This window comes from Coregonus lavaretus, assembly GCF_964263955.1.
Source record: "Coregonus lavaretus genome assembly, chromosome: 20".
NCBI classification, from domain to species: Eukaryota; Metazoa; Chordata; class Actinopteri; order Salmoniformes; family Salmonidae; genus Coregonus; species Coregonus lavaretus.
In genome coordinates, this window is record NC_140007.1 from 9,842,161 (window position 1) to 9,865,526 (window position 23,366).

At 43.8% G+C, this 23,366-nt stretch overlaps 1 protein-coding gene across 1 annotated transcript; it reads right to left on the minus strand.

Annotated features, from left to right (window-relative positions):
- Nucleotides 1-400: 400 nt before the first annotated feature.
- Nucleotides 401-23,349, minus strand: LOC311148270 (MYND-type zinc finger-containing chromatin reader ZMYND8-like). Its single transcript, XM_084185174.1, has 21 exons — nt 23,225-23,349; nt 22,869-23,103; nt 16,822-16,892; nt 15,441-15,601; nt 8,337-8,558; nt 7,486-7,599; nt 7,030-7,122; nt 6,809-6,896; nt 6,641-6,696; nt 6,455-6,532; nt 6,090-6,205; nt 5,476-5,954; nt 5,200-5,328; nt 4,937-5,089; nt 4,353-4,847; nt 3,747-4,232; nt 3,479-3,633; nt 3,237-3,317; nt 3,055-3,133; nt 2,088-2,327; nt 401-1,906 (listed from the first exon to the last, which is right to left on the minus strand). Exons 2-21 carry the CDS (start codon nt 22,880-22,882, stop codon nt 1,725-1,727), a joined length of 3,492 nt encoding a protein of 1,163 aa, XP_084041300.1. The 5' UTR covers nt 22,883-23,103; nt 23,225-23,349; the 3' UTR covers nt 401-1,724.
- Between the last annotated feature and the right edge of the window lie 17 nt (nt 23,350-23,366).

A 23,366-nucleotide genomic window follows, 5' to 3' on the forward strand; every position in this document is an offset into this window, starting at 1 on the left:
ACAGTGCTCGCGACGTCAATATATGGCGCAGGTGTGAGGTAAAATGTTTGTATTCTCACATATTTCAGTAATACTTTTACATAAACCCTACCTGTAGAGCAGATGCAACATATGACAACTAACACTTTTTGCAAGAGGCTCAAGAGTATAGCTACAAAAATGCAAGTTACCACAAAATCTGCCTTCTCTGCAAAGTCGCCTACCAAGAAGTTATAACCCTCCTTCCATTTGCCCTTAAATGTCACAAACCCTTACTTTGAATTTGAGCACACCAACAAATGCCCACTTAATACATTATAAACCAAAGCTTTTCATGTCTACTTAGCCAAACAAGTTCTCAGTAGTCCAGCAGGTGGCAACAAAGCCCACTTATTCCAATAACATACTTTCGAAAGACATTGGTTAGACCTGTTTTAATTTTCTTCTTAAAGACATTAACAATCAATTTACTATACAATATGTAAACAAGAGAACATATGACAAAAAAAGGGGGGTAAATAAACATGCTCAGAATAATATACAGTCACTTTTGCTGTTTCCTTTACCCTCCAAAAACACTATCATAGTCCGAAGTAATTTTGGAGTAGGCTTACATTGTTAATGAATAACCACAACAACGAAGGTTGATGAGACAAATAGTTCTGACAGAATCTGAACAGAGGGTCCAGGTGACATTCATATAAAGTCTTACAATGCATTTAAATAAAAACGATTTCCAGAGCCAAGCCGTTTCAAAACATTTGGAAAGTGATTTTCATTCACAAACAGTACTTTAAAAAATCTCATATGCTTGTCATAGCACTATAAATATTGTCCATGTGTCTTATTACAAAAACTTTGTACAGTTTTAACCTTTTTATATTTTTTATACATCACAGTTTATTTAAATGTATGTATACGCTGAGGAACTACGATATATAATGAGTATGAAACAATAACGTACACACAGGGGGAGTGATTACCAATTTAATGCTATCCCTTGAATGAAATGTCTGTGTATACTGTTTATGGATTTTCAAATACACCCTGTCAACTCCTTTGAAAATGATGAAACCTTTAAACCGCATTGACAATGTAGAATCATTTACATTTTAGATCGTTTGGGTGTCCCAAAAAGAGCTGGCACAGTAACCAGTTTCACTTCTGGTTGCAAATAACTATAAAGACTTGTGGTATATTTTAAAGAGCAGCATCACAGGTTTCAAGTATAAGATTGTTGTAAGAACACACAAAACATTGATGTCTGATCTTTTGATGCACTTTCCTGGAGATAACTAGCGTTAGGGTAGATGGTAAGAGGGATATAAAAAGAGGATGAAAAGAGCAAAGAGAGGGTATGAAAATGTATAGACTGAAGGACAAGGTAAGTGAATCCTCCAGTCTAGCACATAGACTTTGAGGAGGATGAAGGATGGCTTGAAACATTGGATCACAAGGCAGACGTTGAACAAAACAAGGGACTGGGGATGAGTCAGTTGAATCACAGAGGAGCAGGCCTTTATACAAGGAGTGTCCATGACGTTTTAAAGCCCTAAGCCCAGCTAGGTGAGGGTGTGGTGGTTTTGATGCCTCTGTGGTCTTTCATACAGAGATTCGCTGGACATTCCCAGATTAGTTGGTCGCAAAAAGCCTTGGTTTATTGGACCGGTCTCTTCGGGACAAATACATACATTTTACAGACTGTAGGATTGTAGAGTAGTACATCTGTGTGTGCAGTGTAGTGGTTAGGGCACAGTAGCATTGGCACTGTCCTTGCTCTTGTCCACACTGCAGGTAGGAGAGGGGCCTTTGTCTGTGGGGACATATCCTGTGCCAGAGGGGTACTGGGCGCTGGAGGAGTGACCTGGTGGTTTGGCTGAGGGGTCAGAGGTAGACTCCGCCTCTGGTTCCTGCTGAGAAGCTGTTGCTGTAGGAACAGAGGGAGGCAGACATGAAACATAAGTTTAGCTAGTAAAATACAGAGAGAGCTAAAGAGTGTATAATGTGTATGGCATGGCATGTTAGTGCGAGGGTTTGTCTGAATTTTTGGTGCACAGGCACTTCGTTCTATTCGTTCGTGCAAATGACGTTGTTTGTGTGTGTAATACCTGACTGTGTGCAGGACTTCATGTGTTCTGGCCAGTGGGCTTGCTGGCAGGGGTAGTCACAGTAGCTGGTGTTCCAGCAGCAGTAGAAAATTGCTTCCTTCCTGCAGTTGGCACACCACTGCTTTTTCTTGGTCTCATCCACCGCCTGCAGTTTCTCCACCTCCATCTGCTTCTTCACCTCTGCTACCAGACGCTCCCTCTCCTGCTCCAGACTCTGTCTCATCTCCGCCATAGTCAGCTCTGCACGACACACATAGACATTTAAAAAATCTATTAATATAATAATTCACATTATATTGAAAATAATGAATTATTACTATGAATGTAACATGCATTAAAATGTATACTATGCATATTCTATGATTACAACATGAATTGGATGAGTATATTACACACACAGCTATAATGCACACACTTGCATTATTAAGATGTCAGAAAACACAGATATGAAGTCCATCTCATACACACATTAATTGGCTGACAACGTCACGGAAATGATGCACACGCATCGATGTGGCCGGAAGCCGTGCGTTGTTATGATTCTGAACTGTCAGATCACTAGCAACAATGACAAGAAGCTGCCATGTGCAGAATCATAGATGTCTTGTTTCAGCTTGTTTTATCTTGTTGTTGATACCATGTCTTGTTTTGTGGTGTTTTGACTGATTTCATGTCAATGCTTATATGGCTCAAATTCACTAGCTAGCTAACCAACAACTCTAACGATGTATTTGAGAGACAACAAGTCCTCATTCTGCAAATGTATTTATGTTTTCAATAAACATTGGAGACTAACTATAGTTTACATGTTGTCAACAATCTAAGCCAACCCCGTCTGTTTTGCCCCATAGTTGCGCACACTACGGTTTTGTTGCTAAACAACCAACCAGTCTATAGACAAACATATATATAAATCATACCAACCTAAAACGTGTATATTTTTAAGGAAAGGGCAAGTGGAACAAACCGAGATTGTGCTTCATCTCCGAAAGCTCTTGCTGATGTAGCCACTGAAGCTTCTCAATCTCTATCCTCAGCCGCCGGATCTGTGCAAAAATATTCAACAGTTATCACAAAGCAGTGAGACAGGAGAGAGAAGTTTACTTATTTTATGGACTCAACCAAAAGTCTGTTCACTGTAGCACTCACCTCTGTGATCGTGTTTCCTGAAGTGCTTTTGGAAAGGTCGTTGTAGATTTCTGTCATCGTCCCTTTTATCGTGTCCATCATCTGGAAAGTTCCGGTGAGATCATTACAACTCACAGCTTGATGTCAGACAGGTAACTTTCCATATCAATAAAACACAAATATAATCTGTGAATCTATAAACTTTCCCCTGTAAAGTCTATTCATTCTATGTGAAGCAGACATATAGCATCTTGCTGACTCACTTTGTTGGTGTACTTTGCTATGTCAGCTGCCACATCTGCTGAAGCTGTGGGGATCTGAAAGTCTCCTGCCGGGTAAGACGAGGAGGAGGAGGCAACAGAGGTGACCAAGGTGACTGATGAGGTGGAGGTCTGGGGACCATCTTTCTGCTGCACGGCTACAAACCACAGAAGAGGGATGAGGAATGAAAGAAAACATTCAATAGCTCATATTAACTAAGATGAGATGAACGTGTGTATAGATTTGAGGGAGTTGTGAGTTTCTATGTACCTTTTGCTGCCTGTCTGGTCTGGTAGCGTGTACTGGAGGATGCCTGCAACTGCTGCTGTGACTGGAGCTGCTGTGGGCTGCGTGTCTGTGCCTGCGTCGGCGCCTGGACCGGAACAGGAACCTGTGTTTGTGTTGGCGTAGACGGCTGCTCCTCCTGCTGCCGCTGCACCTTCTGCATGTGCCACTTCTGGGATGACGTCTGGAACTTGTTGGCCGGGTTCCACACCACCGTACGCTGCACTGCCTGAGCAGTCTCTTTGGGCAGCAGAGGGCGCTGCTTCTTCACTGCTGAGGCGGCGGCGGAGGAGAGGGTGGGGGCAGAGGTGGGGGCTGGAGAGGGGGTGGTGGTGAGGGCCGTGTTGGGCTGACCAGAGCCTGTGCTGGAGGACAGGTTGAGTGGGGGGTTGATGAGGGGCTGACTGGGGTCTTTGAGGTTGGACGAAGTGGCAGAGGCTGGAGAGGGCGTCACTGCGGCAGGGAATTTGCCTGGTCGGAGACAAAATTACATTGATTAAATAACAGAACAATCAGTCTTTTCCTCCTTTCTGATACAAAGCAACTAGGGTACACAAATGAAATGAAACTAGACAGTAACTGAACCCTCACCTTCCAGCTTCGTGGCCTTAGTGGCTGCAGCCCCTGGCTCCCTCCTGGCCTTACGGTCGCGACCCCCCTGCTCATCCCCCAGGTCAATCACCAGCTCCCTCTCCGAGTCGGAGTCCTGGTCTGGGCCAGCCAGGGCCTGGGGTGCGCCTGCCCTCCCCTCCTCTGGGGCCTTGGGCATATCTGTGGGGGGCTGAGTTTGGGGCGTCCTGGGCTCCTGGGAGTCTCTCTCCGGGCCATTGCTGCCCTGTCTGTCTTTGAGTAGAGCTTCAGTTTTTTTTTTATCCCTGGTCCCTGTGACTGCCTCCTTGTCCTCTCCCTGTGTGCTCGCCTTGGGCCTCTTCCTCGACTCCCTCTCTGCTTTGTCCTTGTCCACGCTCTTCGGTCTGTGCTCCTCGTCGCTAAGGTACTCGCTGTCGCTGGAGTCAGACTTTTCGGAATCCTCTGAGTCACTGTGTTCCACGCCCTTATACACGTCCTCAGAGATCCCATCAATGCCTGCACAGGGACAACGAATATAAAGCGTATCATTCATAGGCCTTGAAATGTGTCACTAGACACAATTCATGAATGGTGTGTGAGTGTACCTAGTTGGGCCTTGCAGCTCTCGATGGTCTTGTCCAGGCTCCTGATGGGTCTCTTGGGGGTGGTGGTGGTGAGTGATGACCCCTGTTGTTGTTGCTGCTGCTGCTGTACTGCCTCACTGAGCTCCTTCAGGTCCATCTCAGCCTTCACACGATCTGTGACAAATGACACTCAAACTCAACCCACAACCGAAACATAACCCCTAACCAAACAGAAAGCACAAGACAAGGTGCTACAGAAGGAGGAGAGGTTAGATGGGACCCACCCAGGTTGAGGTTGAGGATGCTGCCTGTGCCCGGGGCCCTCTCCTGCTTGGGCACCAGACCAGGGGAGAAGGGCTTGGGGCTGCCCGTCAAGCTGCCTGCATGGCCCATCTTCACTGAGGCAGGGGACGCTGTGGCCAGAACACATAACACTTTAACCACCACAAATGGTTTGAGTCTTGATCCCAACCTGTGTTTTGACTGCGACTGTACTGTAGATAATACCCCTGTGTTAGTTAGTCGTATGACGTGTTAAGAGTCAGGAGCATGTTAATTACCGGTGTAGTCCATAGACTCCTCCCCAGCACTGTAGTGGAATGGGGGGTTCCTGGGCCCTCTCTCCATCCCATCCTGCTCCACGTCAGACCCCGTGTGTACAGAGGAGTTGGTGCTCATGGGAGAGCGAGGCATGTCCGTCAGAGAGATCCTCCGCCCCATCCCGCTCGACAGAGAGCTCTTGCCCAGGAGCATCTTGGGAGATGCGGTCATGTCGAAGTTGAAGCGCATCTTGTCGGGTTTCTCCATCTTCACGGCCCCTGCCCCAGGGTTGGCTGGATCCAGCAGCATCTGGAGCTGGTTGTTGGGCGTGAAGGGGGTGCGGAAGGGGGCGTAGTTGAACACACCAAACTTCTTGCGGATGTTTTCCACGTAGACCTCCATCTCCTGCATGGCGCTGTTGAAAATGCTCTTGGTCTTCTTCACAGAGAAGGGAATCTCCTTGGACATGAGGTAGCAGTTGTTGAGGGGAACCCACGCCCTACGGAGAAAAAACACAGAGAGACTTGTTAGGAGTAGGATAAGCATCGAACTATGACTCACTTCAGAGGAGTCCAAGTAAAAACGATGAAAAGTCGCTTCCATCCTCTTACTTTCATCCAACAGCAAGGCTCACCTGTCATGCTGTCCGAAGAAGCGTGCGTCCACCTGTCCGTCTTTCTCCCGCAGTGCTTTGGCTGGCCAGAAGGGAAAGCCCTTCAGCTTTGCCCATACCAGGGGGTGGGTGTGACCCTAAGAGGGGAGGCAGACCAGGGGAAAAGTCAGATAAGACAGCATAAAAACAGACAGTGGAATAAGATTTCCTTTGCTCTAAAGAGTGTTTTTGAGATTTGAAATATGACATTTAGGCTAATCTACATTTGTCTTCAGGACAAACCTAATTGTGACTCAAGTCACATAGTATGTGGAAGGACAAAAATGAAAAATGTACATCTATTAAAAAGTTAATTGCAAAAGAAGGTGAGGAAACGTTTGTCTTACACATGGCTCGCAAAACCAGTTGTCCCTCTTTTGGCACGAGGACAGGTAGCACTCTGGACAGACCTCGATTTCATTCATCTGAAACAGACAGCAGTTTCCACATCACTGAAATGGCCATTTTACAGGGAGAAAACAAAACACACCCCCCGGCTGGCATTTCAGTCATCATGTAAAAATGATACTCACTTCATGTTCACAGATCTTCACGACGACCTTTGCTGTTGCTGTTAGTTTGTGATTACCTGGAACAAAACCAAAAGACATAAAACATGTTCGTAAAAGCCAAGTTGTTTATCTCCAAAGCAAGTAGCAGTACAGAAAGGAAACGGTGTTAAGCAGATGTTTGTGACCTACCACCATTGTAGATGATGCAGTTGTGCAAGATCCATTTCACGTCAGCCAAGAAGGCTTCCGTGCAGCCATACATTTTCTTTTTCATATTCTACAAATATAGCAGAGAAAAACGTACATTATTAGAAAACACCATTTCGACTTCAGTTGAATTCACTTATGGCATGTAGTCGCTCTAGATAAAAGCGTCTGCGAAATGACAAAAATGTGAATGTAAATGGTACCTTCTCCAGTGTTGCGAGGTCCATAGGGTGGAATATGTACTCGGCATAGTCAGGGTGCTGCTCCAGAGACACAGGCTTCCAGAAGGGCTCAGTCTGCCCAGGGAGGAAACAGTCACAGGCATCAGTTCTCATAAACAAACACATCATTTAACCGACAGCCCTCTCTGGCTCACAGTGGGCACCTGGAGGATGTCAGAAGAACTATCAATGTCAATGAAGGACTCGGTACTGGTCCTCCCTGTATATAGCCATGTTATTTATACTAGCTATTGTTATTCGTTTTTCACTGTGTATATATTCCTTGTGTCACTATTAAAAAATATATATATATGTTATCTTTAACTCTGCATTGTTGGAAAAGGACACGTAAGTAACAATTTCACTGTTAGTCTACACCGGTTGATCACGAAGAATGTGACAAATAAAATTTGATTGAAATGTTTTATTTGAACTTACCCCCGGCTGTTTCATCTTCTGGAGGGCAAACTTCAGCAGGTATGAGAGCTGATCTATCGTTAGCATGGTCATGGCCTTGCTCTGTGTCTCTATGCACTCTGCTACTGTGATTTTCTGAAGAAAAAAAAAAAAAAGTCATGTATCAATGGCAAATAGTAGCTGGTAAAACCAAAAGGAAAGTATACCAAGCACAGGGACTGGGCTAACACACACCCACTCACATTAGTCTGCTGGGCTGGCTATTAATTATGCATCTGTGTTGTAATCTATAAGAGACTGAAGTACTAGTCCTCACAGCAGCAAAATCCATCTAGAGAGGGAAGATATAGATCCTGCCCACTTTAAGTTTGCCCTCCAAACAGGCTTGGGCTCGATTCCATTTCAATTTGAGACTTAAAAGTGACATGTGTATTATCCTTATTATAGAATACGCTATGAAAGTGACATGTCATTTTCCAGGAAGAAGCCTTGTAGTTTTTGTAGGCTTTTTCAATGGTCTTCAAATGGGGGAAAATGTAGCGCAATAGTCTTCAGCGCAAAGACAAACATAATTTTATACATATCTTAAATGACCGCGTTTTCACAAATTTGATGATATAATCGTCAAGCCCACTCAACAGATTAGGGAACTGACTCCGGAAGTATGGTATAAGGATTTTTACATTATTTAACTGAAATGCAGAATTGAAGTTGACCCAAGCCTCCCTCCAATCCCATCACCTGAAAACCCAAAGAGCAAGCGGATATTAAGCTAGTGGTAAAGCGAAAATGTGCCTGGAACACTCCCACACAACGTGCGCATGTATATACACCTACACACCCACACGCACCGCACACACACAAGCGAGTACCTCACACTCTGGACAGAACCAGTCGCCCTCGGGCTCTGCTGGCAGTTTGAGGCACTTGGCATGGTACACCCTCGGGCAGAGCTCACAGCAGAGCACCTGGCCCTCGCGGTGGCACAGCCAGCAGTAGAAGTCATTCCTGCCGTCCTGCGGTACAACATCAACAGGGTCTGTGGTGAGTGATGGTTGCTTCACATAGTAAAAGGGACCATGTCTTAGCTCTGACTGAAATGCAGGCAAGAGAAAAAGGGGGCGGGTTTCAAAACACACGCAGAAAACAAAACACAAAAAGGTGCAGTGCAACAGAACACAGAGAGAATCACACAGTGGCAAGTAAGGCAGAGTAATAAGCAATACATAAGGCACAATTAGGCAGGCACCAAACACAAGACTGTTTTGGTTGATCTCGTCAATATCAATGTAGGTCTGTCTATAAGATAGTAATGCCTAACCAGAAGTTTGTGTTTTTGTCATCTTTTTATGTCGTCACAGACTAAGTGCAATTTGATTGGTGACTTTCCCTGGTGGACCAATAAATCAGTCTTGTGTTGGATATCATGATTGACACCTCATTAACCCACATCAGCCAATCAGTGAACAAGACAATCCTAGTCAGCACATATCTATGTGACTGTTCAGAACATGCAACTTTGTCTTTTGTCAGTGGAACTGAATTCAAAGGTTTTGGCTTGGGGTTTAATTATGTCATGCATGTAAAACAAAGCATTCACAAGAAATGGGAATAAATGTGCAAAAATATAAAATATTTGGCAAGCATACAATGATATGCATTAATATCTATTTTTCCAAAAATGTTAAAAGGTATTCCACTATAAACAGTTATGAATATCAATTATCAGAGCAATTATTTTAAAATGTAATCATCAATACATGATACAAACATTTGTTTTTGAAATGAACTAATGCATCTATAGAACATGCAGCAGAGTCTTTCATTTAAACCTGGAGGCAAAATAAGTTGTGCACAGACGCTAGCGCTGTGTGATATGGCCTAAAACTCATATCTTACAGGCGATTCACGATATATACAGTACCAGTCAAAAGTTTGGACACTCCTACTCATTCAAGGGTTTTTCTTTATTTTGACTATTTTCTACATTGTAGAATAATAGTGAAGACATCAAAACTATGAAATAACACATATGGAATCATGTAGTAACCAAAAAAGTGTTTAACAAAGATTCTTCAAAGTAGTCACCCTTTGCCTTGATGACAGCTTTGCACGCTCTTGGCATTCTCTCAACCAGCTTCATGAGGTAGTCACCCGAAATGCATTTCAATTAACAGGTGTGCCTTGTTAAAAGTTCATTTGTGGAATTTCTTTCCTTCTTAATGCGTTTGAGCCAATCAGTTGTGTTGTGACAAGGTAGGGGTGCTATACAGAAGATAGCCCTATTTGGTAAAAGACCAAGTCCATATTATGGCAAGAACAGCTCAAATAAGCAAAGAGAAATGACAGACATGAAGGTCAGTCAATTCGGAATATTTCAAGAACTTTTAAAGTTTCTTCAAGTGAAGTTCCAAAAACCATCAAGCGCTATGATGAAACTGGCTCTCATGAGGACCGCCACAAGAAAGGAAGATCCAGAGTTACCTCTGCTGCAGAGGATAAGTTCATTAGAGTTACCAGCCTCAGAAATTGCAGCCCAAATAAATGCTTCACAGAGTTCTAGTAACAGACACATCTCAACATCAACTGTTCAGAGGATACTGTGTGAATCAGGCCTTCATGGTTGAATTGCTGCAAAGAAACCACTACTAAAGGACACCAATAAGAAGAAGAGACTTACTTGGGCCAAGAAATACGAGCAATGGACATTAGACCGGTGGAAATCTGTCATTTGGTCTGATGAGTCCAAATTTTTGATTTTTGGTTCCAACCGGCCTGTCTTTGTGAGACGCTGAGTACGTGAACGGAGGATCTCCGCATGTATGGTTCCCATCCTGAAGCATGGAGGAGGTGGTGTGATGGTGTGGGGGTGCTTTGCTGGTGACACTGTCTGTGATTTATCTATCATTTCTTTTTCAACAGACACTGTCACCTCCAGGCTGTGTATTTGACCAAGAAGGAGAGTGATGGAGTGCTGAATCAGATGACCTTGCCTCCACAGTCACTCGACCTCAACCTAATTGAGACGGTTTGGGATGAGTTGGACCGCAGAGTGAAGGAAAAGCAGCCAATAAGTGCTCAGCATATGTGGGAACTCCTTCAAGACTGTTGGAAAAGCCTTCCAGGTGAAGCTGGATGAGAGAATGCCAGGAGTGTGCAAAGCTGTCATCAAGGCAAAGGGTGGCTATTTGAAGAATCTCAAATGTAATATATAACACTTTTTTGGTTACTACATGATTCCATGTGTGTTGTTTCATAGTTTTGATCTCTTCACTATTATTCTACAATGTAGAAAATAGTAAAAATAAAGAAAAACCCTTGAATGAGTAGGTGTCCAAACATTTGACTGGCACTGTATCTCAATTTGTTTAATGTTCTCTAAATAAGCTTTGTTGTACAATTAAAAGGTCAGCAATAATCTAATGAATTCAGAGCTTGTGAAATTATACCTAGGCTGAATATACAGTTGAAGTCGGAGGTTTACATACACCTTAGCCAAATACATTTAAACTCAGTTTTTCACAATTCCTGACATTTAATCCTAGTAAAAATTCCCTGTCTTAGGTCAGTTAGGATCACCACTTTATTTTAAGAATGTGAAATGTCAGAATAATAGTAGAGAGAATTATTTATTTCAGCTTTTATTTCTTTCATCACATTCCCAGTGGGTCAGAAATGTACATACACTCAATTAGTATTTGGTAGCATTGCCTTTAAATTGTTTAACTTGGGTCAAACGTTTTGGGTAGCTTTCCACAAGCTTCCCACAATAAATTGGGTGAATTTTGGCCCATTCCTCCTGACACAACTGGTGTAACTGAGTCAGGTTTGTAGTCCTCCTTGCTCGCACACGCTTTTTCAGTTCTGCCCACAAATGTTCTATAGGATTGAGGTCAGGGCTTTGTGATTGCCACACCAATACCTTGACTTTGTTGTCCTTAAGCCATTTTGCCACAACTTTGGAAGTATGCTTGGGGTCATTGTCCATTTGGAAGACCCATTTGCGACCAAGCTTTAACTACCTGACTGAGGTCTTGAGATGTTGCTTCAATATAACCACATCATTTTCCTTCCTCATGATGCCATCTATTTTGTGAAGTGCACCAGTCCCTCCTGCAGCAAAGCACCCCCACAGCATGATGCTGCCACCCCCGTGCTTCACAGTTGGGATGGTGTTCTTCGGCTTGCAAACATCCCCCTTTTTCCTCCAAACATAACAATGGTCATAATGGCCAAACAGTTCTATTTTTGTTTCATCAGACCAGAGGACATTTCTCCAAAAAGTATGATCTATGTCCCCATGTGCAGTTGCAAACCATAGTCTGGCTTTTTTAATGGTGGTTTTGGAGCAGTGGCTTCTTCCTTGCTGAGCGACCTTTCAGGTTATGTCGATATAGGACTCGTTTTACCGTGGATATAGATAATTTTGTACCTGTTTCCTCCAGCATCTTCACAAGGTCCTTTGCTGTTGTTCTGGGATTGATTTGCACTTTTCCAAAGTACGTTCATCTCTAGGAGACAGAACGTGTCTCCTTCCTGAGCGGTATGACGGCTGCGTGGTCCCATGGTGTTTATACTTGCGTACTATTGTTTGTACAGATGAACGTGGTACCTTCAGGCGTTTAGAAATTGCTCCCAAGGATGAACCAGACTACAGATTTCTTTCTGAGGTCTTGATCGATTTATTTTGAATTTCCCATGAAGTCAAGCAAAGAGGCACTGAGTTTGAAGGTAGGCCTTGAAATACATCCACAGGTACACCTCCAATTGACTCAAATGATGTCAATTAGCCCATCAGAAGCTTCTAAAGCCATGACATCATTTTCTGGAATTTCCCAAGCTTTTTAAAGGCACCGTCAACTTAGTGTATGTAAACTTCTGACCCACTGGAATTGTGATACAGTGAATTATAAGTGAAATAATCTGTCTGTAAAAAATTGTTGGAAAGATTACTTGTGTCATGCACCAAGTAGATGTCCTAACTGACTTGCCAAAACTATAGTTTGTTAACAAGACATTTGTGGAGTGGTTGAAAAACAAGTTTTAATGACTCCAACCTAAGTGTATGTAAACTTCCGACTTCAACTGTATGCCTTCCATAACCATAAGACCCACTAATAATTTAATTAAAATAGTTGTGCCTGCTTTTTTTGCAATAATCACTGACCTGGCTTTCAGGTCTGTCTATAAAAATGCTAATTTTGTTACACATTTAACCAGAACCATGCATAATGCACATTCACTAATAATGTAGCAGGCATTATAGAAAAGTAACACCGGTCTCATAAACAATCTCTCGTACTAGTGAGAAGCCAGCTAATATTTATATTTCAAGTTTAGCCAAATTGGATCTAGGTATAATTTCACAAGCTCTGAATTCAGCTAAAAAGACTAAACAGTTCAACTGTTATGAACACAACCTTCTGTCCGTCTCCAACTGTTTGAACAGCATGCTAGCCTGTCCACTTTGTTCAGATGTTGAAATCAAGTGGCCTACCTTATTTCTCAGAATGAGAACGAGTTGCCAATTCCTTATACAATTGTTTTATGCTTATTGCACATTTATAAAACACAGACTAAACAGATAGTATAAGAATCTTTATTTGACAAAACTTATGCTAGCAATATGTGGTACCGTAATGCGTGCGCGATAAACTGGGCATTAATTTTCCAGAATGAATGTTCATCGGTACATCCGTTTTAGTAGTGTCTGAAATTTGAGGAGTTGAAACAAACAGTGTATGGTTCGCAAGGTTAACTTCTCTATACAGTAAAATAATGTCTCCATGTGTTTCAGTGTCCATATAACTACCGAGTTGAAACCGTTTGTCAGAGAGGAAGAAGTGATCTCTCATCTTTTTTGTTGTGAGTGGTAGGGGAGGGGCTTGGGAGAAAGAGACGAAGCGAGAGGTTTCACTCTCGCCAAAATCTGTCCAAAATAAGTCCAATGCGTTTCCATGCGCTTATTTTGAACCTAAGCTTGTCGCCTGCCTTCCCGCCTTTGGGACAACGACTCCCATTGTTAGGGCGGAGACATGAGCATCTCGTCATTATATACAGATCTCTGGTCTAAGTGGGAAGGTGAACAGCACAGAAGGAGCGAACGAGACGAGACCAAAAAGACAACATGAGAACAAGCGGACATAAACGCTCATATTAAAAACCTTGATTCTGCGATATAGGCATTTGGAATATCGCACAAAAACATAAATTTGAATGAATCTAATTTGATATATCACCCAGCCGTAACAGGCGCATACACACACCCCTGCGCACACACACACACCCCTTCGCGCACACACACACACCTGCATTCAAACATACCTGTGTTCAAATACAAACACATACAGTGGCATTTTTCCTATTTTGTTGCCTTACAACCTGGAATTAAAATGGATTTTTTGGGGGTTTGTATCATTTGATTTACACAACATGCCTACCAATTTGAAGATGCAAAATATTTTCTCTTGTGGAACAAACAAGAAAGAAGACAGAAAAACAGAAAACTTGAGCGTGCATAACTATTCACACCCCCAAAGTCAATACTTTGTAGAGACACCTTCTGCAGAAATTACAGCTGCAAGCCTCTTGGGGTATGTCTCTATAAGCTTGGCACATCTAGCCACTGGGATTTTTGCCCATTCTTCAAGGCAAAACTGCTCCAGCTCCTTCAAGTTGGATGGGTTCCGCTGGTGTACAGCAATCTTTAAGTCATACCACAGATTCTCAATTGGATTGAAGTCTGGGCTTTGACTAGGCCATTCCAAGACATTTAAATGTTTCCCCTTAAACCACTCGAGTTTTGCTTTAGCAGTATGCTTAGGGTCATTGTCCTGCTGGAAGGTGAACCTCCGTCCCAGTCTCAAATCTCTGGAAGACTGAAACAGGTATACCTCAAGAATTCCCCTGTATTTAGCGCCATCCATCATTCCTTCAATTCTGACCAGTTTCCCAGTCCCTGCTGATGAAAAATATCCCCACAGCATGATGCTGCCACCACCATGCTTCACTGTGGGGATGGTGTTCTCGGGGTGATGAGAGGTGTTAGGTTTGCGCCAGACATAGCGTTTTCCTTGATGGCCAAAAAGCTACATTTTAGTCTCATCTGACCAGAGTACCTTCTTCCATATGTTTGGGGAGTCTCCCGAATGCCTTTTGGCGAACACCAAACGTGTTTGCTTATTTTTTTCTTTAAGCAATGGCTTTTTTCTGGCCACTCTTCCGTAAAGCCCAGCTCTGTGGAGTGTAAAGTGGTCCTATGGACAGATACTCCAATCTCCGCTGTGGAGTTTTGCAGCTCCTTCAGGGTTATCTTTGGTCTCTTTGTTGCCTCTGATTAATGCCCTCCTTGCCTGGTCCGTGAGTTTTGGTGGGCGACCCTCTCTTGGCAGGTGTGAGCGTCTGCTAAATGACTAAAATGTAATGTAAAAGTGCCATATTCTTTCAATTTTTTCATAATGGATTTAATGGTGCTCCGTGGGATGTTCAAAGTTTCTGATATTTTTTTATAACCCAACCCTGATCTGTACTTCTCCACAACTTTGTCCCTGACCTGTTTGGAGAGCTCCTTGGTCTTCATGGTGCTGCTTGCTTGGTGGTGCCCCTTGCTTAGTGGTGTTGCAGACTCTGGGGCCTTTCAGAACAGGTGTATATATACTGAGATCATGTGACACTTAAATAAAGTCCACCTGTGTGCAATCTAACTAATTATGTGACTTCTGAAGGTAATTTGTTACACCAGATCTTATTTAGGGGCTTCATAGCAAAGGGGGTAAATACATATGCACGCACCATTTTTCAGATATTTATTTTTTAGAATTTTCATTTCACTTCACCAATTTGGACTATTTTGTGTATATCCATTACATGAAATCCAAATATAAATCCATTTAAATTACAGGTTGTAATGCAACAAAATAGGAAAAACGCCAAGGGGGATGAATACTTTTGCAAGGCACTGTACCCCCCCCCCCCACCTGGTCTTTGTTGTTGCTATGGACGGCTCCAGGTTTCTTCTTCTTCTTCAGGGGGCTGGGGGAGGTGTCTGAGGGGGAGTGGCCGTTGGAGGAGTGGGTGGGGCTGGACACCTTCCTCTTCTGAGCCACCAGCGACCGCTCTACTGACCCAGGGTCAGACACTAGTTGCCGGAGTAGAGGGGAGACCAGGTCACCATACATACAACACGGAACAAGAGTAGCAGCTTATTCATGAGTTTCACGTTGCGTCACGATATTATTTTGAACGTTCGTTTTAGGACTGCTGCCCAACTGAGCATTCTACTCAATGCATCCTCATTGGGCGCTGATTAAGATTTGGTCTAAAGTGCATTACTGTGGCTTGAAAACCCATTGACATTTCTAAAGGCGGCAAACAATTAGTAGGAAAACCTTTTGTCATCATTTTGATGTCGCCAGACTGACTGTGGATGCAGTATAACGTTAGCTAGCTAAGACTGAGGGGAGACACAGATTTTAGCTAGCTAACGTTAGCATTGCTAGCTATTTTTGACGAACTTTGCTAGCTAATGACAACATTGCCACCTGTCTAAAGTAAATTTGACAACATGATGATGGCAAAGTTGATTCCTACTAAATATGTGCATACTTTAACAATGTCATCGTATTCTCAAGCCCCTATAGTGTAATTTAGACGAAACAGTCACTAGCCCCATTTCTACTTTTGAGCATCAATATGGCTGCCGCATCGGTAGAACATTGATAACAATGGCAACGACGCGACCGAGTGACGGAGGTGCACGAGGCTTAGAAGGAGAGACTAGAAGCCTGGCATGAAAGGCTAGAGAGGCAGAGACACTTCCCGTCTCAGGCCACTCTACACAACAATGACCGGCTCCAGCTTCTTCAGTACTACTCAACTAATCTTTCCTCAGACGGGGATAAGTGTCATTGTGAAGGTCAAAGGCAGTGTTAAGCCTAGAGCTTTCTTTTGTTAGCAGAACCCCATCATTGAGAGGCTAAATACAGTAGTGGTTGCCCAGGGATACCGACCAGATAAGAGATTTTGGCCACCAAACCTTACTGCTTGGTTTCCCAATCTGGCAACGAATTTCATATGATAAGTTAACATCTGATCTTCCTTGCTACGCCAACATGACAACCACATTCCAAGAGAAGTGTGGTCGGGCCCTGTGACAAGTGATCACGTGTGAAGGATGCCTCCTTCACCAACCCCAGAGGTAGTGTTGCTACATTAGAGTGATATGATATTAATTCAATGGCATGAGATCCACAACAAAACATGTTTAAAATGTAAGATCAATACTAGAAGCATATTAGAATAAGTGGTCTTCTCAAAACACAGTAACATTTGTCTTAGTATGCGAGGCATTGTTCTTACCTTTGGATCGCATGGACACATCCATCCCCTCTACCACATCGGACTCGGTCTTTACCTCCTCCTCAGCCAGACTGCACAGAACGAGGGTACAGAGACAAAAAGAAAGGGAGAGTCAGTCACAAACGGTGTTCACAAAACAAATCCCGCCACACAGTAAACAAGTGGAACATCACCTAAGGCAGGGCCCCAGAGGACATAGTCACCAGAGTTTCCATTGCTGTTACCTCATGCATGCTTTATTGAGAAACATCAATAGGTTAATAATGTTAGGTTACCAAATCTAAGGTGCAACCGACGTGTCACAAAATGTACTTCAGAACCATGGTCTTCATGATCATCATGTCTTCCTATGAGTGTCTATAATCATTGGTAATCACAGTCAGATAAACTTGGGTGGTTGTGTTCCATGGGGTGCCACTGGAGAGAATCTCCATGGCAACAAGTCCTCTTTATTCAGCTGGGCCACAACTTGTGCTTCAGCACAACAAATAAGGCCATCCAACAGAGTAGGCTGTGTGCTCCTGTCCTCCAGGAGACAATGGAGAGACAAGGGTTTCAGTTCTGATGAGGGCCATGCATTGACGAGTTTGTTTGCATCTCACTTTGCCCACCTACCTACATCCAAGAAGCGCTTTCTGTACAACGCAAGTCCATTTAAAAGCGGAATGCCTTGAAAACAATGATTCCAAAAACACAAACAATTGCATAGGCTACGTCACACAAGGATTTGCACCTTCAAAATGGACGGTGAATCACAGAAGATTGCTCAGACAGTTATGGATGAGAGAGTGTAAAGAGAAGGTGCTTCCTGGTAGCCACTCAAACCCCAGCTCTAACAACAGGTGTCCCCAAAGGCTGTTTAGCCTATTCCTAGAAACCCACTGCACCAGATCACTTTAGTAAGCTTTATGGAGTCAACCTTGGTCTGACTAGCTAGCTACATGTTTTTACCTGTTACATAGGTCTGTTAACTAGCCTAAACATCATGTTCTGAACAGCCCAAACAATAAATCAGATTTCCACAGCAAATCCTATCAATATAAAAAAATATTGTGCAAAAAATAAATCAGAAAAACCTAGAGCTTCTTTCATTCACAGAAATGCTGAAATCAAAGCCTGTAGCTTTTTGTGTCTCTGGTTCCGCTCATCTCATTTCCTCTCAGGAAGAAAAAGGAGGAGAAGGGGGATCCTTGGTGATGAATGGGGTTCTTTGAGAGTTCAGCCCCTCCTTTGTCAGGGCCACTGAGAGCCTCGTTCCAAGGATGTCGTCCCATTCATCGTCCGCTTAAAGAAAATCCTCCTCAGGAATGGATCCACCACAGGACACACGCTGAACCAGTTCAGGCTCTTAGCCCTGCCCTGGTGGCTCCTGATAGAGGTGGATGTGGCAGGGGGCAAAGAACGTCTAGTTACAGGTAGCCTAACAGGCAAATATCCAGCACTAGCTAGATAGAAAAACAGCCTTTGACAAGGTTCAAGAAGTGGTCACGTGGGAATGTTCTAAGAGGAACATTGCAGACAAAGTTTTGAATGAGATTATAGAGTTGATCTAGTCTTAAGAATTCACATCCATTGATCTAAAAGAAAATAGGACAGAGTAGAAAAAGGAGACAACACAATGCTGGGGCGGCAGGTAGCTTAGTGGTTAAGAGCGTTGTGCCAGTAACCGAAAGGTCGCTGGTTCTAATCCCCGAGCCGACTAGGTGAAAAATCTGCCGATGTGCCCTTGAGCAAGGCACTTAACCCTAATTGCTCCTGTAAGTCGCTCTGGATAAGAGCGTCTGCTAAATGACTAAAATGTAAATGCTCCAGAGCCACAGCTGAGGGCAGCCATTGATGAGCCCAAGCATGACTACCACTGTAAAAGAGGCCATTAACTAAATATACTAAACCAATAACACCACCCCCATTAACAGACTGTAAACCTTGATGTCCTGCTCATCAAACCAAGTCCATAACATTGATCATTCATAAACCCAACGTCCACATGGGAAAAGTCACAATCAATGATCACCAGGCTAAATCACCATTATCAAAACAACTGTAGCATAAAATAATCCCTAATGTAATCTGGATAATGAGAGAAGATCAAAAAGATACAAAGGGAAGCTAAATACAAATCATCCAGCATATGAGCCTTTTCTTGTTTAGACACACTGCTGACAGACTAACCCCCTTCAGGGCCTTCCTGTTCTGGACAGAGAGCGAACAAACAAAATGAAAGAGAGCAAATGTTAGCCAACTCTCTGTGCTCCGTGTGCTAGCAGCGAGAGCACTGTGAGATGACAGAGTCCTGTTAGCATGCAGCCAAGGTTTCCACTCTTTATTCACTCCAAAATGGGCCCACCGAGCAGCCAGCGTGACATAATATCCACCTGATCCTGTAGCTTCTGACTAGGCAGATAGGATGAACAGTTGAGAGAGAAACTATGTTCTTCCAGAGGGCATTTCAGACCAGGAGCAGCATTCCAGAAACATGCCAGAATCACACAAGAACAGATAGCAGAAAAATCTTCAGGATCTGGGAATATTCCAGATGAGCAAAATTCAGAATAACATTGACAAACACCCACCCTCTGCAAGGAGGAATGCCTGACAGAAGAAAAAACACACACTGACTCTGTGCCTTGAGATTCCACTGGCTCCTCAGAGAGACAGGCGAGCAGAGGCAGAGCAGGGTTCTCTCGTCACAGAAAATGGAGGCCACAGCCGGCTCCCCTCCCCCCTCTCCCATCCCCCACACAGACCGAGGCTCCAGTCACAGGCACACACACACACACACATACACACACACACACACAGGAGGACCAGGAGATCCGTGGAGATTACAGTTCAACATCCAAACACAGTTAAGCTGAAACACGTTCGCAGCAGAGTACAGAGAGAGGGAGACATAGACGAGAGGAGAGAGAGATGGAGAGAGAGAAGATAAATCCAGCTAATTGGAGATCATTCTTATCCATTTTACCCCCCCCCCTCCTCCGTCGTCTTCAGTCTCGACCTTCACTGAGCGCACTGCTGTCGAAGAATAATGACGCTTAATAATAAGAGAGAGACTGAGAGAAAGAGGGGGGGGGGGGGGGGGGGACGACACTGTATGAGAGTAAAGACAGATCTGACAAACCTATGCTCTATCCCTGAGGAGAATACAGTGTTTTGGTCTCATGCAACACAGTGGTGTCTCGTACAGAGAGAGGGTCTGGTTTCCTGATTAAAAACCTGCTCTGTAAGTGGTACCATAAAAGCAGGGTGGTTTTGTTGTATGCTTTGTGTTGGTAATGTGTCCTTGAATCCACTGACAACCAGTATTGTTGATAGAGAAACAACCTGGCACCCTCGTCAACCTGCAGCCCCTGACCTCCAGAGAGAAGACTGACTCTGAGAGACATAACAAGATTCAAACAATACCATCAAGGTTAAATGTACTGTTCGCTCAAGACAATATGAAACAACTAGTTTTAGGTACAGTCGTGCAGAAATAGGTGCCAGGCTTTTGCCTACTTTTTCATACTATAAGATTCATTATACACATGATTCAATTTTGTCTGAATTTTTTTACCCAATAACATATTCTTCAACAGAGTTAATTGAAGTGTGGTAGCATACCTTGTGTTATAGCACAGAATATGTAAGAAAATCATTCAGCCTGGTTTTTACATTGGGCTGGAGGGGATGAAACAAAGACGGCTGTGGAATGTTCCAGAAGGCCCCTGCTTTCCCTGTGCTGCCGCTCTCACAGCAATTTTCAAGCTTTAACCTCGGCTGCTGCTGTAATTGGCTGGAGGGTCTGCAGGGTGGGACAGGATTGGTCGGCTGTGCTATGCCACATGGCTCCCTGTGTGCAGGCTTCCCTCTTCCTTAAAAACATTTTCTGCTGCAATGCAGAGATTCCCCCTGCATTAAAACGGTGTAACTATTTTGAACGTGACTGAGTGAACGGGTAGAGGTTTTAGAAGAGGGTTTTGGAGTTGTTCTTTGTGGTTGAGAGGCAATAAATCACAATTTACGAGCAATGTTGCCTCAGCAAACCCCAGCAACCCCAGACGATCGTCTAAAGATAACCTGTCACCAGATTACTAACATTCCCACTAACACAACACTTATGGAGCACAGCATGAAATTATGCACGTCTCCAAGCTCACCTAATGTCAATGTCTGTTCAAAATGAATTAGGTTAGCCGTTTATTTTATTCTGGGGTGTTGGATCACGTTTGGTTTTGGTTTTGTCCATGAAAGTGTATTAACATAAATCCCATTAAAAAGAGAACTCTAACGTAATGGTGGTTGATGTGCCATTCACATAATGAAGCATGCTTTGTGTAGCGCTAAACCAAGGTGGTTAAGAGTAGGACCCCCCTCTACAGATTACGATGCAAAAAGCTTAGAAAATCGAATCTAGGTTTGACACAGAAGGTTAGGCTTTTGCTCATAATTTTTTCAAAGTTAAATGTGCATTTTAAGATCTGCCGTGCCATGGTCACTTATTACACATTTAGTACCTATTAATTACTTTCTGATTCATGCAATTAATCACTGCTAGGCACTATTTGGAAACAGGTAGGGGGCTAGTTATTAATTGTGATGAATTATTTGAATTAAGAAGCATACAGTAATTTCCAATTAAACACCAGTGGAAACAGTACTGTAAAATAAAATACTACCAAAAAGGATTATTGTGAATTGAGAGTCAGATATGCAATTTCTCTTACCTACTTACAAAGGAGATAGGATTCTCTTGAACCAAGTATTATAGAAACGTCAAACCAGGCATTTAAATGAAGCAGCTATAAATAGGTGAGCGAGGCCAGAGCGGTGCAAAGGAGGGGAAGAGAAAACAAGCAAACAAATACAGACAAATATGAGTCGAGCTGAAGACAAAACACACCATCACGCATACGAAATGCACACAATCAACAATCACTAAAAATGTAGTGCTTCTCTGGCAGTTTATATCTGTGATGACACGAGCAGAGCTTTACACAAAATGGCCACTGTTTGAGGTGCACAGAGCAGAGGAAGTAGCTTTACAAGGATGAGTGCTACAGAGTCAACGTAGAACTGGCCTGTAAACTAGAGGCCTTGGGCCTTCCCATATCCCAATGAGCTTAAAAACAACTAGTCTACACAGGGCTACTAATGTGTAGAGGAAGAAAAAAAAGAAATGTTCAATTGAATTCAAGAATTCCCCTCAGACAACCCATTTTTGGTTGGGACAGTTGAATGAACTCTGAGGACCCTGTGTGAGTTCTGATGTGGGTGAGACTGGAGAGGCATTTAGCCTCATGTGGCAGGCATTCACTGCCTTGTTTGTACTTGCGTCAATTGGTGAAGAATTATGATCACATCTACAGAGAAAATCCTTACATTCACTCACGTCCTCACTGTTCACCCCCCCCCCCCCCCCCCCCCCCCCCCACTGTAAGCAACCAGTGTTCAGTTAGCCATCAGCCCCTCCCCAAAGACCCCAGAGTCCCTCTAACAGGCACATCTGTTGCCCTCGTGTCCATTCTCTCTGGCCTGGCATGACACACTAGACCACAACAACAGAGGCAATCTGCTTACAAAAGATACGTAACACCCCCCATCCCTCCCTCCACCCCACTAACACTTTTTCTGCCACCCATCCCCCATCATCTCTGACTCTGCCATGACACACAACCAGGCTGGCACAGCAGAGAGGAGATAAGAGAGTGCACATTTGTATCTCACTCTCTTTAGCGTTATAAAAAAGACAAGGAAAACAAGGATTTGCCATGGTCCACTGCATGGCAGTCTGGATATCTTGGGCACACGTGACCCTGCTACACAGAGATAGAGCAGGGGTGAGTCCTTATCCAACCCCCCACCTCAGCTCTCTGTGGAGCAGGGGCCTTGCAAGGCCTAACCCGCCCACAAAGCCCCCCCCCCCCCCCCCCCCCCACACTCCTTTGGGAAAGCAATCTGTGATTTTCAGGTATTCACATTTAGATTTGCACAAGAGTCACACAACAGAGAAGAAGGAGAAATGAATGTTGTAATTAGAGTTGAAATAAAGAGACAGGGCTTACCTCTGTGGATGCATGGCTGCCTGACACACTGTTATGTCAACACTTATAAAACATGGAGGACACTCTCAGCCCTCAGCCGGGGAAGGCTCCTCTCTTCAGGCAAGACGATCAGGCCCGTCTGATGGTAGCCAGGCCCTGACTGGCCCCTTTCTCACAAGCGGGATGTAAGGCCGCATCCGATTGGCCGAAGCATTTCCTGAGTAACGATCTTTGTTCAGCGCAGGCAGGAGCAGCTCTGAGTGCGGGAGAGACAGGGAGAGAAAAAAAGAGAGAAAGCTAGGCCCTAATCACAAAATAAGACATTTAACCGCATTTCTGTGACCTAAAGAACACACATAAAAATGTAATACCATTACCTAAGGTTGCATCTGAAGCACGTTGTGATATTTTCACAGATAATATATTAGCATGTAGAAAATGAAAAAAGCACAACAGGGCTGCTCTGCTGTAGCCTCCATTTCTGTAGAGAAGGCCTTTGTCTAAACCCCTCCCTCCTTC